At 36.7% G+C, this 16,517-nt stretch overlaps 2 protein-coding genes across 2 annotated transcripts in view; both read right to left on the reverse strand.

Moving 5' to 3' along the window:
- The window catches only part of LOC306855257 (pyrroline-5-carboxylate reductase 1, mitochondrial-like), a 251,100-nt gene that overhangs the window by 40,190 nt on the left and 194,393 nt on the right, over window positions 1–16,517 (reverse strand). The gene's annotated exons all lie outside the window — the stretch shown is intronic.
- The window catches only part of LOC306855450 (tether containing UBX domain for GLUT4-like), a 29,390-nt gene that overhangs the window by 2,497 nt on the left and 10,376 nt on the right, over window positions 1–16,517 (reverse strand). Inside the window, exons 6-15 of the mRNA XM_079394187.1 lie at window positions 15,789–15,862; window positions 15,217–15,706; window positions 13,178–13,237; window positions 10,277–10,413; window positions 6,930–7,011; window positions 6,782–6,848; window positions 5,881–5,943; window positions 5,286–5,338; window positions 3,163–3,214; window positions 2,796–2,865 (exon numbers count right to left, since the gene is read on the reverse strand). Of these exons, the coding sequence (XP_079250313.1) occupies window positions 2,796–2,865; window positions 3,163–3,214; window positions 5,286–5,338; window positions 5,881–5,943; window positions 6,782–6,848; window positions 6,930–7,011; window positions 10,277–10,413; window positions 13,178–13,237; window positions 15,217–15,706; window positions 15,789–15,862 (1,148 nt within the window). The remainder of the gene's footprint in view (window positions 1–2,795; window positions 2,866–3,162; window positions 3,215–5,285; window positions 5,339–5,880; window positions 5,944–6,781; window positions 6,849–6,929; window positions 7,012–10,276; window positions 10,414–13,177; window positions 13,238–15,216; window positions 15,707–15,788; window positions 15,863–16,517) is intronic.

Raw genomic sequence — 16,517 nt, forward strand, 5'->3', positions numbered from 1 at the left:
CTGAAATAAAAAAACAATATTAGATTGTAAAACTTAAACATAAAAAGCTTAAATGTTTTTTTATAGAAATATGGGCAACTACAGTGAATTAAATAAGTTTAAGTTGAAGAACAAAAATTACTACAACTTAAAATAAAGTTAAATAGAAAAAAAAAGACTTACAAAAGCACATAAAAGTGAAACTTAAACTGAAATTAAATGAAAACTTTTTTTTTTAAAGCTAAACCAAAATATGAATTAAATAATTAATAAAAATCTATATTATATAAATTCTATATTAATAAAAGTATTAAATAATTCTAAAATAACACTGGAGTAACTGGTGTTTGGGTGGAATCTACGGGTTAAAGCAAGAAAACTGAGACCTATATGATGATAAACTCTGGACCTCTTCAGTACAGTGTGTTTTGTGTAGCTGTGTGTGTGTGTGTGTCTCATATGAAGACATCACCGTGAGCTGCCGTGCCGATCCCAGCAGGACAGCATCTGCTTTGATATGTGTATGTGTGTGTGTGTGATGAAGGCGAGAAGGAGACAGGTGTGTGTGTGTGTGTGTGTGTGTTGGAGGGGTTTCTAGGAAAGCTACCACTATCTTTAGAGCGGATGTGAGAGGAAACAGCCGCTGGAATCTCACATCGGACGGAACCTCAAAGAAATTCCAGCAGGAGAGAAACACTCCTCCCAGGAAAACAGTGAGTGTGTGTGTGTGTGTGTGTGTGTGTGTGTGTGTGTGAGTGAGAGAGTGAGAGTGTGTGTGTGTGTGTGTGTGTGTGTGAGTGAGTGAGTGAGAGATTGTGTGTGTGTGTCTGTGTGTTTGTGAGAGTGTGTGTGTGTGTTTGTGAGAGTGTGTGTGTGTGTGTGAGTGAGAGAGTGAGAGTGTGTGTGTGTGTGAGTGAGTGAGAGATTGTGTGTGTGTTTGTGAGAGTGTGTGTGTGTGTGTTTGTGAGAGTGTGTGTGTGTGTTTGTGAGAGTGTGTGTGAGTGTTTGTGAGAGTGTGTGTGTGTGTGTGTGTGTTTGTGAGAGTGTGTGAGTGAGTGAGTGTGTGTGTGTGTGTGTGTGTGTGTTGGAGGGGTTTCTAGCAAAGCTACCACTATCTTTAGAGCGGATATGAGAGGAAACAGCCGCTGGAATCTCACATCGGACGGAACCTCAAAGGAATTCCAGCAGGAGAGAAACACTCCTCCCAGGAAAACAGTGAGTGTGTGTGTGTGTGTGTGAGTGAGTGAGTGAGAGATTGTGTGTGTGTGTGTCTGTGTGTTTGTGAGAGTGTGTGTGTGTGTTTGTGAGAGTGTGTGTGTGTGTGTGAGTGAGAGAGTGAGAGTGTGTGTGTGTGTGTGTGAGTGAGTGAGAGATTGTGTGTGTGTTTGTGAGAGTGTGTGTGTGTGTTTGTGAGAGTGTGTGTGTGTGTTTGTGAGAGTGTGTGTGAGTGTTTGTGAGAGTGTGTGTGTGTGTGAGAGAGTGTGAGGATGAACAAAAAATGAAAAAACAGAACAAATAAGTATTGAACACGTCACCATTTTTCTCAGTAAATATATTTCTAAAGGTGCTGTTGACATGAAATTTTCACCAGATGTCAGTAACAACCCAAGCTATCCATACATACAAAGAAAACAAAACAAATAAGTTCAGAAATGAAGTGATGTGTAATAAAATGGAATGACACAGAGAAAAAGTATTGAACACATGAAGAAAGGAAAGGAAAGCCAAGACTCCAGCAGAAATCTATCAGTAATTAGAAAGCAATCCTTCTCCTCATCAGTGGAAATGAATATTAGCTGCTTCAGTCCAACACCTACAGTACCAGGATGAAGATGAAACAAGAGTGACAAAGATCCCAAACACAACCAAGGAAACTCTCGATTGGTTTCGGTGAATGAAAATAAAGCTGCTAGATTCACCTGACTTCAATCCAATAGAAAATAAGAACTAAAGATCAGAGTTCATAGAAGAGGCCACAGATCCTTCAAGATTTGAAGACTACATCCCACCTGAGCAACGCATGCCACTAGTTTCTCCTGCAGGAGGCAGCTTGAAGCTGTCATTACCAACAAACGCTTTTGTACGAAGTATTAAATACATTTCAGTAGTTCAATACTTTTTCTCTGTGTCATTTCATTTTATTACACATAACTTAATTTCTGAACTTATTAGTTTTGTTTTCTTTGTATGTATGGATTGCTTGTACAAAAAATTTCACGTCAACAGCACCTTTAGAAATATAGTTACTGAGAAAAGTGGTGACGTGTTCAATACCTATTTTACCCGCTGTATGTCTTAGTGTTATCTTTACCTTTTCTTTTTTTTGTCCATTTTAAGTTACTTTCTTGCATTTATTCTTATACTGGCCTAATGGTTAGAGAGTTGGACTCGTGATCCAAAGGTTGTGGGTTCGAGTCTCGGGCCGGCAGGGATTGTAGGTGGGGGGAGTGAATGTCCAGCGCTCTCTTCACCCTCAATACCACGACTGAGGTGCCCTTGAGCAAGGCACCGAACCCCCAACTGCTCCCCGGGCGCTGCAGCATAAATGCCCACTGCTCCGGGTGTGTGTTCACGGTGTGTGTGTGTTCATGGTGTGTGTGTGTTCACGGTGTGTGTGTGTGTTCACTGCTGTGTGTGTGTGTGTGCACGTTGGATGGGTTAAATGCAGAGCATGAATTCCGAGTATGGGTCACCATACTTGGCTGAATGTCACTTCACTTCACTTCATACTATATATTCTAATATTTTTTACCCTACTATTATTAATATCTGACAGTTCAATAAAAGGAAAAAGAGAAATCCAGTGAAATATTCACCCTGCTATGAGTTCATCAGCCTGCAGGGCGGAGACACTGACGTCCAGAAGATCAGAGCGCAAGTAACCATCTGTGGAATCACACACACACACACACACACACACACACACACAGGATATGAGTACAGCTCACTTCCTGTCCTCTAGATTCCAGTGAATGAATGTGAGGAGCGTCAGAGGAATGACCGTCCTTCATACAGAAACAAACGTCCCCAGAATAGACTCAGTAAGTGTGTGAGTGGAACAGAGCGATCAGATGACCAGCAGAGCTAGACGCTCCCGTTACCCAGAATGCACTGTGTGCTTCCAGTAAAGCAGATTAAATTGATGTCATTATTTTGGACAGCAGATGAAAGATGTTAACAAACCTGTCCTCACGTCTGAGCCAAAGTACACGAGAGCAGCAGGGAAGAGACTCGCCTGAGAGAGAGAGACAGAACGATGAACACACACACACACACAGAGAGAGAGAGAGGGAGAAAGAGGTTAATGACTGTCGCCATTACCACATAACGACTGTGTGGAAATTTTTTTTGTGGAAATCATGATTCTTTAACAAATAGACAGTTCAAAAGAACAGCATTTATTTTAAAAATAAACTAATTATAACCACATTAAAAATAGTAATTGAAAATTATTATAAAAACAATAATAGTTACTAAAAATCTATAAAATTATTTATAATATAGTAAATGTCATGTCAGTGTACATAATACATATTTATAATATCATTTATAATAAAATAACTACTTTCTAACAATAATATTTAAAAAAAATATTTATTATTAGGTTTCATTATTTCCATTTATTATAATAATGACAAAATACTAATAAAAATATTTATAATATAATTTACAATATAATAAATGTAATGTCTAAGTAGACATTACATAACAGCGACAAATAATAATAAAATTACTTAGAATTAAAAAATGTAATGTAAATCAAATAATACATTTATAATAATATTTATAATTAAAAAAGTCATAAATCAAATAAAATGTATAATAATATTTAATACTAATAAATATTACTTATATTTACATTTTTATTAGAAATACTTCTCTATAAATAATTTATAACAACAACAACAATTATTATTATTATTACTATTATAAAACTCCAAAAAATATTAGAAGAATCCAGCTTTGACAAGGTCACTTAAGGTCTGTGAGATTATATGACAATTCATGATATTTGCAAATAAAATATATCTAAAATACAATGTGCTCAAAGTGTCAGGACAAACCACACACACACTCTCACACACACACACACTCTCACACACACACACTCTCACACACACACGCTCTCACACACGCGCTCTCACACACGCGCTCTCACACACGCGCTCTCACACACGCGCTCTCACACACGCGCTCTCACACACACGCTCTCACACACACGCGCTCTCACACACACGCGCTCTCACACACACGCGCTCTCACACACACGCGCTCTCACACACACGCACTCTCACACACACACACACACTCACTCTCTCACACACACACACACTCACTCTCTCACACACACACACACACACACACTCACACACACACACTCACTCTCACACTCTCACACACACTCTCACACACACTCTCACACACACTCTCACTCTCACTCACTCTCACACTCACTCTCACACACACTCTCACACACACTCTCACACTCACACACAAAGGCAGTGCCTAGTTGTTTCCGTCTCTATAATGGGTGTCTCTGTGCTGATTTCTATTCTTAGAGCTCTTTGAACAGAAAACAATATGTTTGAAAGGGCCGAGGGGCGTCTGTCCTCAGAGACACTGTGTGTGTGTGTGTGTGTGTGTGTGTGTAAAACATTCCTTCCATTACATGACGGAAAGTGAGCAAGTAACACATCCTGTTTGTGCCCTTCCTGAGATACACACACACACACACACCCACAGATATGTGTGTGTTTATGGGTGAATCTGACAACAAACATCAAGACAAAAATGATGGCTGTTTCCAGCTGGAGACTGAGACTCTATAAATGTATCTCATCTCGCTTTCAACTAAAAGCATCAATTTATAATAAGCCTGGCCTTGACCCCTGACCTGACCTCTGGAGGGAGCAACCACTACATCAGCCTCGTATAGCAGCAACGACTTTACATGCATTTACTTTTCAGAATGTGGAAGATGCCAGTCAAACACACACGCACTCTCACACACACGCACTCTCACACACACACACACACACACACACACAACCACACACACTAAACACTCTCTCTCTCACACACACACACTAAACACTCTCTCTCTCACACACACACACACACACACACATTAAACACTCTTTCTGTCTCACACACACACACAAACACTCTCTCTCTCTCTCTCACACACACACACACACACACACACACATTAAACACTCTCTCTGTCTCACACACACAGATTAAACACTCTCTCTGTCTCACACACACACACACACACACATAAACTCTCACACAGTCGGTCTGACCTGGAATAGAGTGACATTCGGCTCGTCTAGGATGGTTTTGGGAGGTGCAACAACTAGAAAACAAAAAACACTGATAAAACACACATCATGTAGGACAACATCAGTGTGTGTGTGTGTGTGTGTGTCCCTGCAGCACAAAAGCAGTCATGAGTAGCACAGGTATATTTGTATCAATAGACAACAATACATTGTATGGATCAAAATTATACATTTCTCTTTTATGACAAAAATCATTAGGATATTAAGATCATGTTCCATGAAGATATTTTGTAAATGTCCTACTGTAAATATATCAAAAGTTAATTTTTGATTAGTAATATGCATTGCTAAGAACTTCATTTGAACAACTTTAAAGGAGATTTTCTCAATATTTAGATTTTTTTGCTCCCTCAGATTCCAGATTTTCTAATAGTTGTATCTCAGCCAAATATTGTCCTATCATAACAAACCATACATCAATGGAAAGATTATTTATTCAGAATTCAGATGATGTATAAGTTTCAATTTTGAAAAATTGACCCTTATGACTGGTTTTGTGCTCCAAGGTTACATTTATTCTCCTCTCTCTCTCTGTGTGTGTGCGTGTGAAACTCACACAGGTAAAACTGCATTTGTGGGTCCTGCAGGTGAGATTTGACAAAACTCCTCAGAGCAGTGACTGAAAAACAGAGAAACATCACGCTAACATCTGCAGTCTCATGTTAAAACACTAAACAACATAAAAAACTAAAATAATGAAATAAAATAAAATTTAATTAAATATTTTATACATCTAAACATACAGCAGTACAAAGAATAATAAAATATAGTTTATAAAACTAATATATATATATATATATATATATATATATATATATATATATATATATATATATATATATGCACACACACAGAACAAAATTATAAACGCAACACTTTTGTTTTTGAGCATGCAGATGAGCTTCCCTGAGACGGTTTCTGACAGTTTGTGCAGAAATTCTTTGGTTATGCAAACCGATTGTTGCAGCAGCTGTCTTGCGACATCTGTGGCATTGTGCTGTGATAAAACTGCACATTTTAGAGTGGCCTTTATTGTGGCCAGCCTAAAGCACACCTGTGCTATAATCATGCTGTCTAATCAGCATCTTGATATGCCACACCTGTGAGGTGGATGGATTATCTCGGCAAAGGAGAAGTGCTCACTAACACAGATTTAGACAGATTTGTGAACAATATTTGAGAGGAATAGGCCTTTTGTGTACATAGAAAAAGTCTTAGATCTTTGAGTTCAGCTCATGAAAGATGGGGGCAAAAACAAAAGTGTTGCGTTTATAATTTTGTTCAGTGTATATATATATATATATATATATATATATATATATATATATATATATTACACACACACACAGATACAGACATATATACATATATAAAAACACAAAATAAGGAAAGATATAAACAATAAAATAAAACAATATTTAATATATTTAGACATTTAATAAATTATTTTATATTACCTGTTTCTAGAGGTCTGAAGAAGCCCTGAAGAACGTGACGGTCAGGAAACTGGACCCTCAGCGCCACCTGATAAACACAGCGACCAATCAAACGCGTGAATCCAGTCACATGACCGATCACATGATCAGACACGAGAAGCAGACTCACCTTCGGATACCTGTCCAACTTCTCCTTCATCTGAGACTCTCGCAGAGATTTAGTCGTGAGAGGAGCTTCCTCCATCGCCTTCCTAAAACACACAGAGAAGATCAAATTCATCTGAATTACAGTCTGAACTCTACTCTGAACCAAGAGTGTAGGTCCCAGTTTTATTTAATGTTCATCCGATCTCATTTTGTAAGTGACCTTTCTTTCTGATTTAAAGATGTTTTCTTTGGATTGTTTGACGCCTCGAAAGAGAATATAGGAAGATAGAACTTGATTTGTGTTTCCTGCTAGCTAAATTTCCCAAAAATCTGCTCTTCATCTCTTTTCTTTATTCAGAGTTGATCCAGATGAGTTCATGGAAACTATCCAGAGTTAAAGCAGTGAAAACTGCCTCTCTATATTCATCCTGTGTTCAGATGAACACGCTTACTACAGTTAAACCAGGGTAACCACAAATTAACCATGCTTTTGCTACACTAACCATAGTTTAACCATCATATTGTAGTAAAACTGTGGTTATACAAAACAAAAACATGGCTACTACACGTGTACTATAGTAAAACCATGGTTAATTCTCTTAAAAAAATTTGTATTCTTTCTTTTTTTTTTTTGTAACTGTATTGCCTTAATGATTTGATGTTTTGTATTGTTTAATAAAAAAAGAAAAAGAAATCAGAAAGAAAGATCCACGCACCGAAATCCTCGATCTGAATCAAATGATTTGCAAACTTAAATTGTCAAATATGATACGAGAACCTGCTCTGAAGTTCCGATCTGAATCAAATGATTCGTGATCCGACTGGAGCGCTTCGAAACGGTCTCTTTTGATCTGGTTTTTGTAGTGAATCGCTTGAACTGAATGATCGAAGTCACGAGTTCGAATCAATCGAATCGGTTCCAGCGTAAATGACTCACTCAATTGAATCGGTTCATCTGTTTCTCCTGTTTTCTCGTCTTCAGTCATGTTTACACGACACTGTCAGAACTATTACTGGCTCATTAACTGAAATAAGCGAAAAAAGTGTGATGTTTCCACATAAAATCTCCATATTTCCATTCATAACATCCAACACAAATCTATGAACATATTGAGTTGAGGAAACCTCAAAATACATGTTAGATGGACACATTGTGTTTATGATGGAGTTTGTAGCTTAATTCACTATATTTGAAATAGTTTGAGCTGCAGTTCAATAGAAATCAGCTGAAAGCATCCAGTCTCTCAAAGCATTGAAGTCAATGTTCAGTTTATTAGTGTATATTGTAATAAATATTTGAGAAATGATTGTTGTATGTGATTGTATTAGTCTATATAGAGGGATAGTCAATACAAATAGAGCAGATGAACACAAAACAGCAGAACAACATAAACATATTTAATTGTTCGATCAAAATTATTGCTAGGGACAATTTAGCACTCTCTGTATATTGGTAGGGACATGTCATAGCATCAAGCCCTTGCTCTGAACTTTATTTTCTAATATTATTTTGAGTCCTTTCATCAAATAAAATAATTAAATAGAAAATATTTTATACAACTTAACAAAAAAAATAAAAAAATAAATAGATAAATAATTTATAATAATTTAAATAATAACTAAACATACCACAATATAAAGAAAAGAAAATTTGAATTAATAAAATTAAATAAACCTTAAACATTTGATACTAATAAACAACAAGGAATCACTAAATAAATAAATAAATGTAAAACAGTTTACACAACTAAACATAGCACCACAACAAAAAATAAAATTAAATATTTTATACAACTACACATAATAAAAAGAACAAAAGATAAATAAATTAAATTAAAAATTAAATTAAAACATTTTATACAGCTGAACATAACAGCCTAAAAAAAGAACACATTGTATAAAATTTTGCATAGGATAAGATTTACTCAGATTTTTCTCAGAAATTTCTTCAAAAATAATTTCGCTCAAAAACGTAAAAAATTATTACAAAGAAGCGGCAAGTAACACATCTAATTCAATTTGAACTAAGTAGAAAGACTGAAATAGTATTTGAAATATCTGTTTTATTTATAACTTTGAAAAATGTTTTATTCCCCAGTGCATGATTATTTATGTATTTCTTTACTGAATTTCCTAAAGTTCAATCTGAAATGACTGACAGCGGAGTGTTTTTAGTCTGGTGTCCCAGACACGCGTCTGCTGCGGTAACACTCAAAACCACGACACACACACGCCAAACACACGTGCTGCACTCGTTAAAAACCCATTAATCACCTGAGGACGTCACTGAAGGAAGACGGGAATAGAAGAGACAGACAGAGAGAGACAGTCTGCGGGTTTTAATTAGATACGTCAGAACAGTCATTTACTCACAATAACTGATGCTCAGATATGAAACTGTCTGAGGAGTCAGAGGGCAAAGGTCACGACATAAGATTTAAAATTTACAATCATATTATAAACAATTTACACTGATCCTTCTTTATTCTGGACAGTGTTACTTTAGCATCACGGAGATACTTTTACGTACGATTTTTGATAATATTTGGAATTAGATTTCATTAAATTGAGATTTAATTCAATATTTTCTATATGCATTTTAATTTTAGTTAAAGTTTTAGTTATTTTTATTACTTGTTTTTTTTTTTTAATGTATACATAGTTTTTTTTTTATTCATAAAGTTTTAGATTTAGTTTTTTAGTACTAGTAACAAACTAATATATTTCTAAACTATATTATAAATAATATAATATATTAAAATATTATAAATTAGATTTTTTACATTTAGATACAGTCCTTATTACTTTTTAGTACTTATTTTTATTATTATATATTATTGTAGTATTTATTAATACTTTACATTTGTTTTTATTTTATATTTTGAGATGTTTCTCAAAGTATCTTCTTTTATGTTCCATAGTTTATGTCAGGCCGTTGTAGCCTAAATGTTTATGTGTAATATATTTTATGTTGAATCAAATAAAATATTTATTTCTAAAGCTACAATTTGTAATGTCTACTTGATACTTTCTCATTTAAACACAAAAATTGCTTTAAATAATATCTTGTGGGTATTTTCAGTCAAATTTATTTTGCGATTAATTAGATCAATTAATCGAGACATCATGTAATTAATTAGATTAAGAATTGTAATCGACTGACAGCCCTAATATATATATATATTATCTAGTAAGGCAAGATTTTAAGTTTAAGCTTTATATTGATTATTTTACTTTATTTCAGCTTTACTTCAGTTGATGAAAATAATTTTTAATAGTTTTCATTAACAATAACAGCACTGTGACAGTAGAAGTGAACTGTGATTGGTCACTTCACACGTTAATCAAATGTGTGTAGCACGTTCTCACCTCTCGCTCTTCAGCTGCGAGAATCTCTTCCGAATGTCGTCAACAGTGACTTCAAAAAACTCGTCAGGAAGTTCTGTGTCGTCATGGCGACGGGCTCCGGAGTCCAGATGAAAGACAAGCGGCTCCCTGTCGACCGGCTGCACAAACACACACGATTCACTTATTCATCACGAGTCACTGATTCATCACGAGTCACTGATTCATCACGAGTCACTGATTCATCACGAGTCACTGATTCATGACGAGTCACTGATTCATGACGAGTCACTGATTCATTACGAGTCACTGATTCGCCACGAGTCACTGATTCATCACGAGTCACTGATTCATGACGAGTCACTGATTCATGACGAGTCACTGATTCATGACGAGTCACTGATTCATGACGAGTCACTGATTCATGACGAGTCACTGATTCATGACGAGTCACTGATTCATGACGAGTCACTGATTTGCCACGAGTCACTGATTCATGACGAGTCACTGATTCATGACGAGTCACTGATTCATCACGATTCACTTATTCATCACGAGTCACTGATTCATCACGAGTCACTGATTCATCACGAGTCACTGATTCATCACGAGTCACTGATTCATGACGAGTCACTGATTCATGACGAGTCACTGATTCATGACGAGTCACTGATTCATGACGAGTCACTGATTCATTACGATTCACTTATTCATCACGATTCACTTATTCATCACGAGTCACTGATTCATCACGAGTCACTGATTCATCACGAGTCACTGATTCATCACGAGTCACTGATTCATCACGAGTCACTGATTCATGACGAGTCGCTGATTTGCCATGAGCTGCTGATTTGCCACGAGTCACTGATTCATCACGAGTCACTGATTCATCACGAGTCACTGATTCATCACGAGTCACTGATTCATCACGAGTCACTGATTCATGACGAGTCACTGATTCATGACGAGTCACTGATTCATGACGAGTCACTGATTCATTACGATTCACTTATTCATCACGATTCACTTATTCATCACGAGTCACTGATTCATCACGAGTCACTGATTCATCACGAGTCACTGATTCATCACGAGTCACTGATTCATCACGAGTCACTGATTCATCACGAGTCACTGATTCATTACGAGTCACTGATTCATGACGAGTCGCTGATTTGCCATGAGCTGCTGATTTGCCACGAGTCACTGATTCATCACGAGTCACTGATTCATCACGAGTCACTGATTCATGACGAGTCACTGATTCATGACGAGTCACTGATTCATGACGAGTCACTGATTCATGACGAGTCACTGATTCATTACGATTCACTTATTCATCACGATTCACTTATTCATCACGATTCACTTATTCATCACGAGTCACTGATTCATCACGAGTCACTGATTCATCACGAGTCACTGATTCATGACGAGTCACTGATTCATGACGAGTCACTGATTCATGACGAGTCACTGATTCATGACGAGTCACTGATTCATTACGAGTCACTGATTCATGACGAGTCACTGATTCATTACGAGTCGCTGATTTGCCACGAGCTGCTGATTTGCCACGAGTCACTGATTCATGACGAGTCACTGATTCATGACGAGTCACTGATTCATGACGAGTCACTGATTCATGACGAGTCACTGATTCATGACGAGTCACTGATTCATGACGAGTCACTGATTCATCACGAGTCACTGATTCATCACGAGTCACTGATTCATGACGAGTCACTGATTCATGACGAGTCACTGATTCATGACGAGTCACTGATTCATGACGAGTCACTGATTCATTACGAGTCACTGATTCATCACGAGTGAATCAATCTGTGGAATCAGTGACCATCTCTTGATTCATTATTAGTTGATCAGTAGGAAATTCTATGAATATGTTTTACCGATAATATAAAGTGTGTATAATCGGTAGAGATTATGCTATATCGTGTATATCTGTAGGCAAATATAGTTACACTGCAATATTGCAGCACCGCTTAAAGTAATTGAGACATTAGAGTGATAAAGAAAGTTAAAAATGTATGTGTAAAAATGTTTTATTTGAGAAAATAAAACAGAACACGCAAGAAAAAAAAAAAGTTAAGTGCAAGAAGTTGCATTTCTAATGTTTAAGTATTTTAGCCTTAACCCCAAGCATAAAAATAGCCCCACCTACTGATTAACATATGATTTGCATACAGGCTGACTTTGAAAACGAAACACAAATGCGAATTGTGAAAAAAGAAAACGAAAATAAAAAATGAAAATTAAATTGTCTCTATTATTACACATTATTAACACGCTTTGTAAACAAAGTATCTATAATTTCTTTTTCACTTTAGTATACTGACAGTCTTGCATTAAGACTGTAGTGAAAATGAAATTTCAATTCACCAATTTGACAGAGACGATGCATTGCCATCATTAAAATTATATTAAAATAATTTAATATGATTTTCATTTTTGGCACATATTTTCAGGTTTGACTTTTTCATAATTTAATAAGCAGAAAATGCTCTCCACAGAAAGCTATTATTAAATAGACTAAATGCACATGAAACTCACAGCATTCTATATTTAATTTTTATCTTTTTTATTTGTCCGAAAGTTTATCTGCATTTTTGTGCACATTTTTAACAACAAAGATGAAATAAAAAAGCTAAATTATACTGTTTGCAATATAAAGATTAATTATACTGTGATATATCTATATTATTATCATGAAATAAAATCACTCACATTGTGAAACAAGGTTTTGGTCATACAGCCCAGCCTTAATATGAATTAATACATAAATAACAAACAAAAAAAATCCAAGGATCTGACGTATTGATGAAATATCTTAATAAAGAGAATGGCTGTATACTGATGTCTGACTGTATGATCCTGTGAGGGACACAAGTGTGTTTTTACCTCCAGAAATTCATCTGTTTCCTCTTCGTCCCTCGTCGCTTGTTTGGCACTGACTGACCGCTGAAACACACAAGAAACATCCACAAACACTTCAGTCTGAGAGACAGCAAACACCAGACGACCACAAAATGTACCAGCTATGAAGAAAAAAGCGTGTGTTGGTGTTTGTGTGATCGAATCCAAACATGGTGATGCATGATTGAACTCAGACACAACAAAAACACAGCGTCCATCTCTCAGAGAAATAAACAACAGAGCAGAACGACACATAAAAGACCCGGGGCCTGTACCATGATGATGGATGAACAAACTCAGGGTTACAGGATTAGTTTTGAGTTGACAAAACCAAACCAGTCCAATCCAGCTTTGTTGGTACCATGAAGCTGATCATCAACTTTCTCTGTCAACTCAGGCTTGATCCTGAGTTAATGGAGCACGTGCACATGAATGTGTGACATCAGTAATGAGCAGCCAATCACATGCCTTGAAACTGTGATTGACTTCTAATGAGAGAGTCAGTCAGTGCAATTCACCACCAAAGATTAAAAGATTGAACAATATGAAGAATTTAAACATTTACACAGCAAGATGAAACGGATCGATCCATGAAAAACTTACCTTAACATATAAGTGCAAGTAAAAGTTGTAAAGTTTATAATATTTATACACTTAATCTAAACTCATATGTAGTCATGTTTACAGCTATTGATTCTAAAACGTATTTATATTGCATATTATCTATATGTTTATATTAATTTAAAATAAAAGCTTAATAATTACTATTCAATTAAGCTGGCTTGTGTAATGGATTAAAGATATAATAATTATATAAATAATAAAAAGTAATCATCTCTAAAAAATCTGATGATTTTATGTTTTAAAAATGTTTTATGTAGCGTCCTTTAATTTGGAGTAAGAGAAACTGGAGGAGTGGCTTTATTGCGTCAGAGATGTGTCACGTTGCTTGAAGCCGATTGGTCAGATTTCGGTTTGAGCTCTCTAAACCAGAACATAACCTGCCCCGGAGCAGGTTAGCTGTGGAGTGTAAGTTACTATGGCGATGAACACTGCTAAAAGCCAAACCACTTTCATGGTACCTAAAACCCAGAGTTGGCGCAAACTAAACTGAAACTTACCTGGCTAGCCTGCTAAACCGGCTTCATGGTACAGGCCCCCGCAGATGAACACAAAACGCAGGAGAAGATTTTCCATCAAAAAGACGTGTAACGGTTTGGAATCATTAGGATTTTGTTTCTGAAAGTGTATTAACAAGTGGGAGGCACATATGCAAACTGTTGTAATTCCTACACCGTTCACCTGATTTGGATGTAAATACCCTCAAATTAAAGCTGACAGTCTGCAGTTAAAGCACATCTTGTTCGTTTCATTTGAAATCCATTGTAGTGGTGTATAGAGCCAAAAATGTTAGAATTGTGTCGATGTCCCAATATTTATGGACCTGAGTGTATATGTATGTATGTATATATATATATATATATATACACACATACACACACATACATACACACATCTCTTTTTATTATTTTGTTATTTTATTATTAATTTTATTCATCTAGGATGCATTAAATTGATCAAAAGTGACAGTAAAGGCATTTATAATGTTACAAATGCTTTTCCCTTGAACTTTCAATTTCATGTTTGTTCCACAGAAATATTGTGCAGCACAACTGTTTTCAACATTGATAATAATCAGAAATGTTTGTTGAGCAGTAAATCAGTATATTATTATGATTTCTGAAGACTGGAGTAATGATGCTGAAAATACAGCTGCAGATCACAGAAATAAATTACAGTTTAACACATATTCACATAGAAAACAGCTATTTTAAATATTAATAATATTTCACAATTTTACAGTACTTTTAATCAAATAAATGCAGCCTTGATGAGCAGAAGAGAGAGAAAACATCCCTTTTTGTCCACCTGTGTGTTTTAAATGTAATTTATTCCTGTAATGAAAAAGCCAAAAAGAAAACAAAATGTGTGACAGCAAATGAAGAAACAGGAAGTAAACAGACCTTGATTTCTTGGCAGGGTTTGGGTTTTTTGGCTTTCGGCGGGCTGCCGGACACACATGATGACCATGAAGTGGACATCTTCAGTCCAGCTGTCCCAGTTCCTCCCAGACGCTGTCCGCTTCCCGAAAATGGCACAAAGTCAGTGGGCGTGGCTGAGGGGGCGGAGCCATGGCACTGTTGGGACGTCCCAGGTCGCTCGTCGTCCTCCTGTGGCATTAGTTTGACCTGCAGAGGCTGGTCAGTTTTGGGCCACACCCCCTGCTCTCGGCTCGTGCTTGGTTCCTCCTCTTCCTGTTTGACAGGATGATGGTTCAGTGGGGCGGCGACCTCAATGGGAGGAGCTGGGGTCTCCATGGGAACGGGGGCGGAATCCTTGGGTGGTTCTGGAGGCGGCTGTGATACGGTTGTCTTGGCAACAGCATTCTTTGGCATAGCAACCGCATGCACGGATACAGCAGGACACGAGGAGTCGGAGCCTTTCAGCACATAACTAATGAACAGAAACGCCATTGTTATCATCATTATAATCACGTGACAGTGATGTGACATCACCAATGAGACGAACAGCTCACCGTATGATGGCACTTCCTCCGGTGAGACCCAGAGACTTAAGAGTCGTCTTCTTCAGTGCATCCTTACCGCTGACCTACACAACAACAACAAGACATGAAAGTGCAATTTAAAGGGAACCTACTTTATACAAAATTCACTTTTAAATGTTGTATGAACATAAATGTGTTGGCAGTGTGTACACAACCACCCTATAATGATACAAATCCAGCCGCCCTTTTTTTAATCCTCATAAATCATAAACAGCGTCTCAGAACAAGCCGTTCGCAGAATCTGTACAATGTGATGTCACATTTTACAAGCCCCGCCCATGACTGTTGACGGACACTGCTGTATTAGCAGAGACCCCGCCCTGAGCAAGCCGCACACAATCCACCAAGCAGCATTCAAGTAAGAAATATCTTATTAAAGCTACAGACGTTATTCAGTGATTTTGTGTTTTATTTTATTGTTCGGGTCACATTAACAGCGTAGACAGCAGTATAAGTTCTGTTTATTACAATGCTGTCACTTAATACACAGTATTATGTGTATTTGACAGTTGAAGCGCAATAAGATGTGAAAGAGAACTTAGTTTAGGACTCACATGCCATGTGACAGCCGCTTTCTGTGTGCTCAGAAAACAGTATATCAGAAGTTTAAACTGATATGGCTTTAAAACGCATTGATTTCAGCACGACAGACATGATAATCAAAACCAAACAGATGTTTTTTGACAAGAGTATCTGAGG

Source organism: Barbus barbus, assembly GCF_936440315.1.
Source record: "Barbus barbus genome assembly, chromosome: 35".
Lineage (NCBI taxonomy): Eukaryota > Metazoa > Chordata > Actinopteri > Cypriniformes > Cyprinidae > Barbus > Barbus barbus.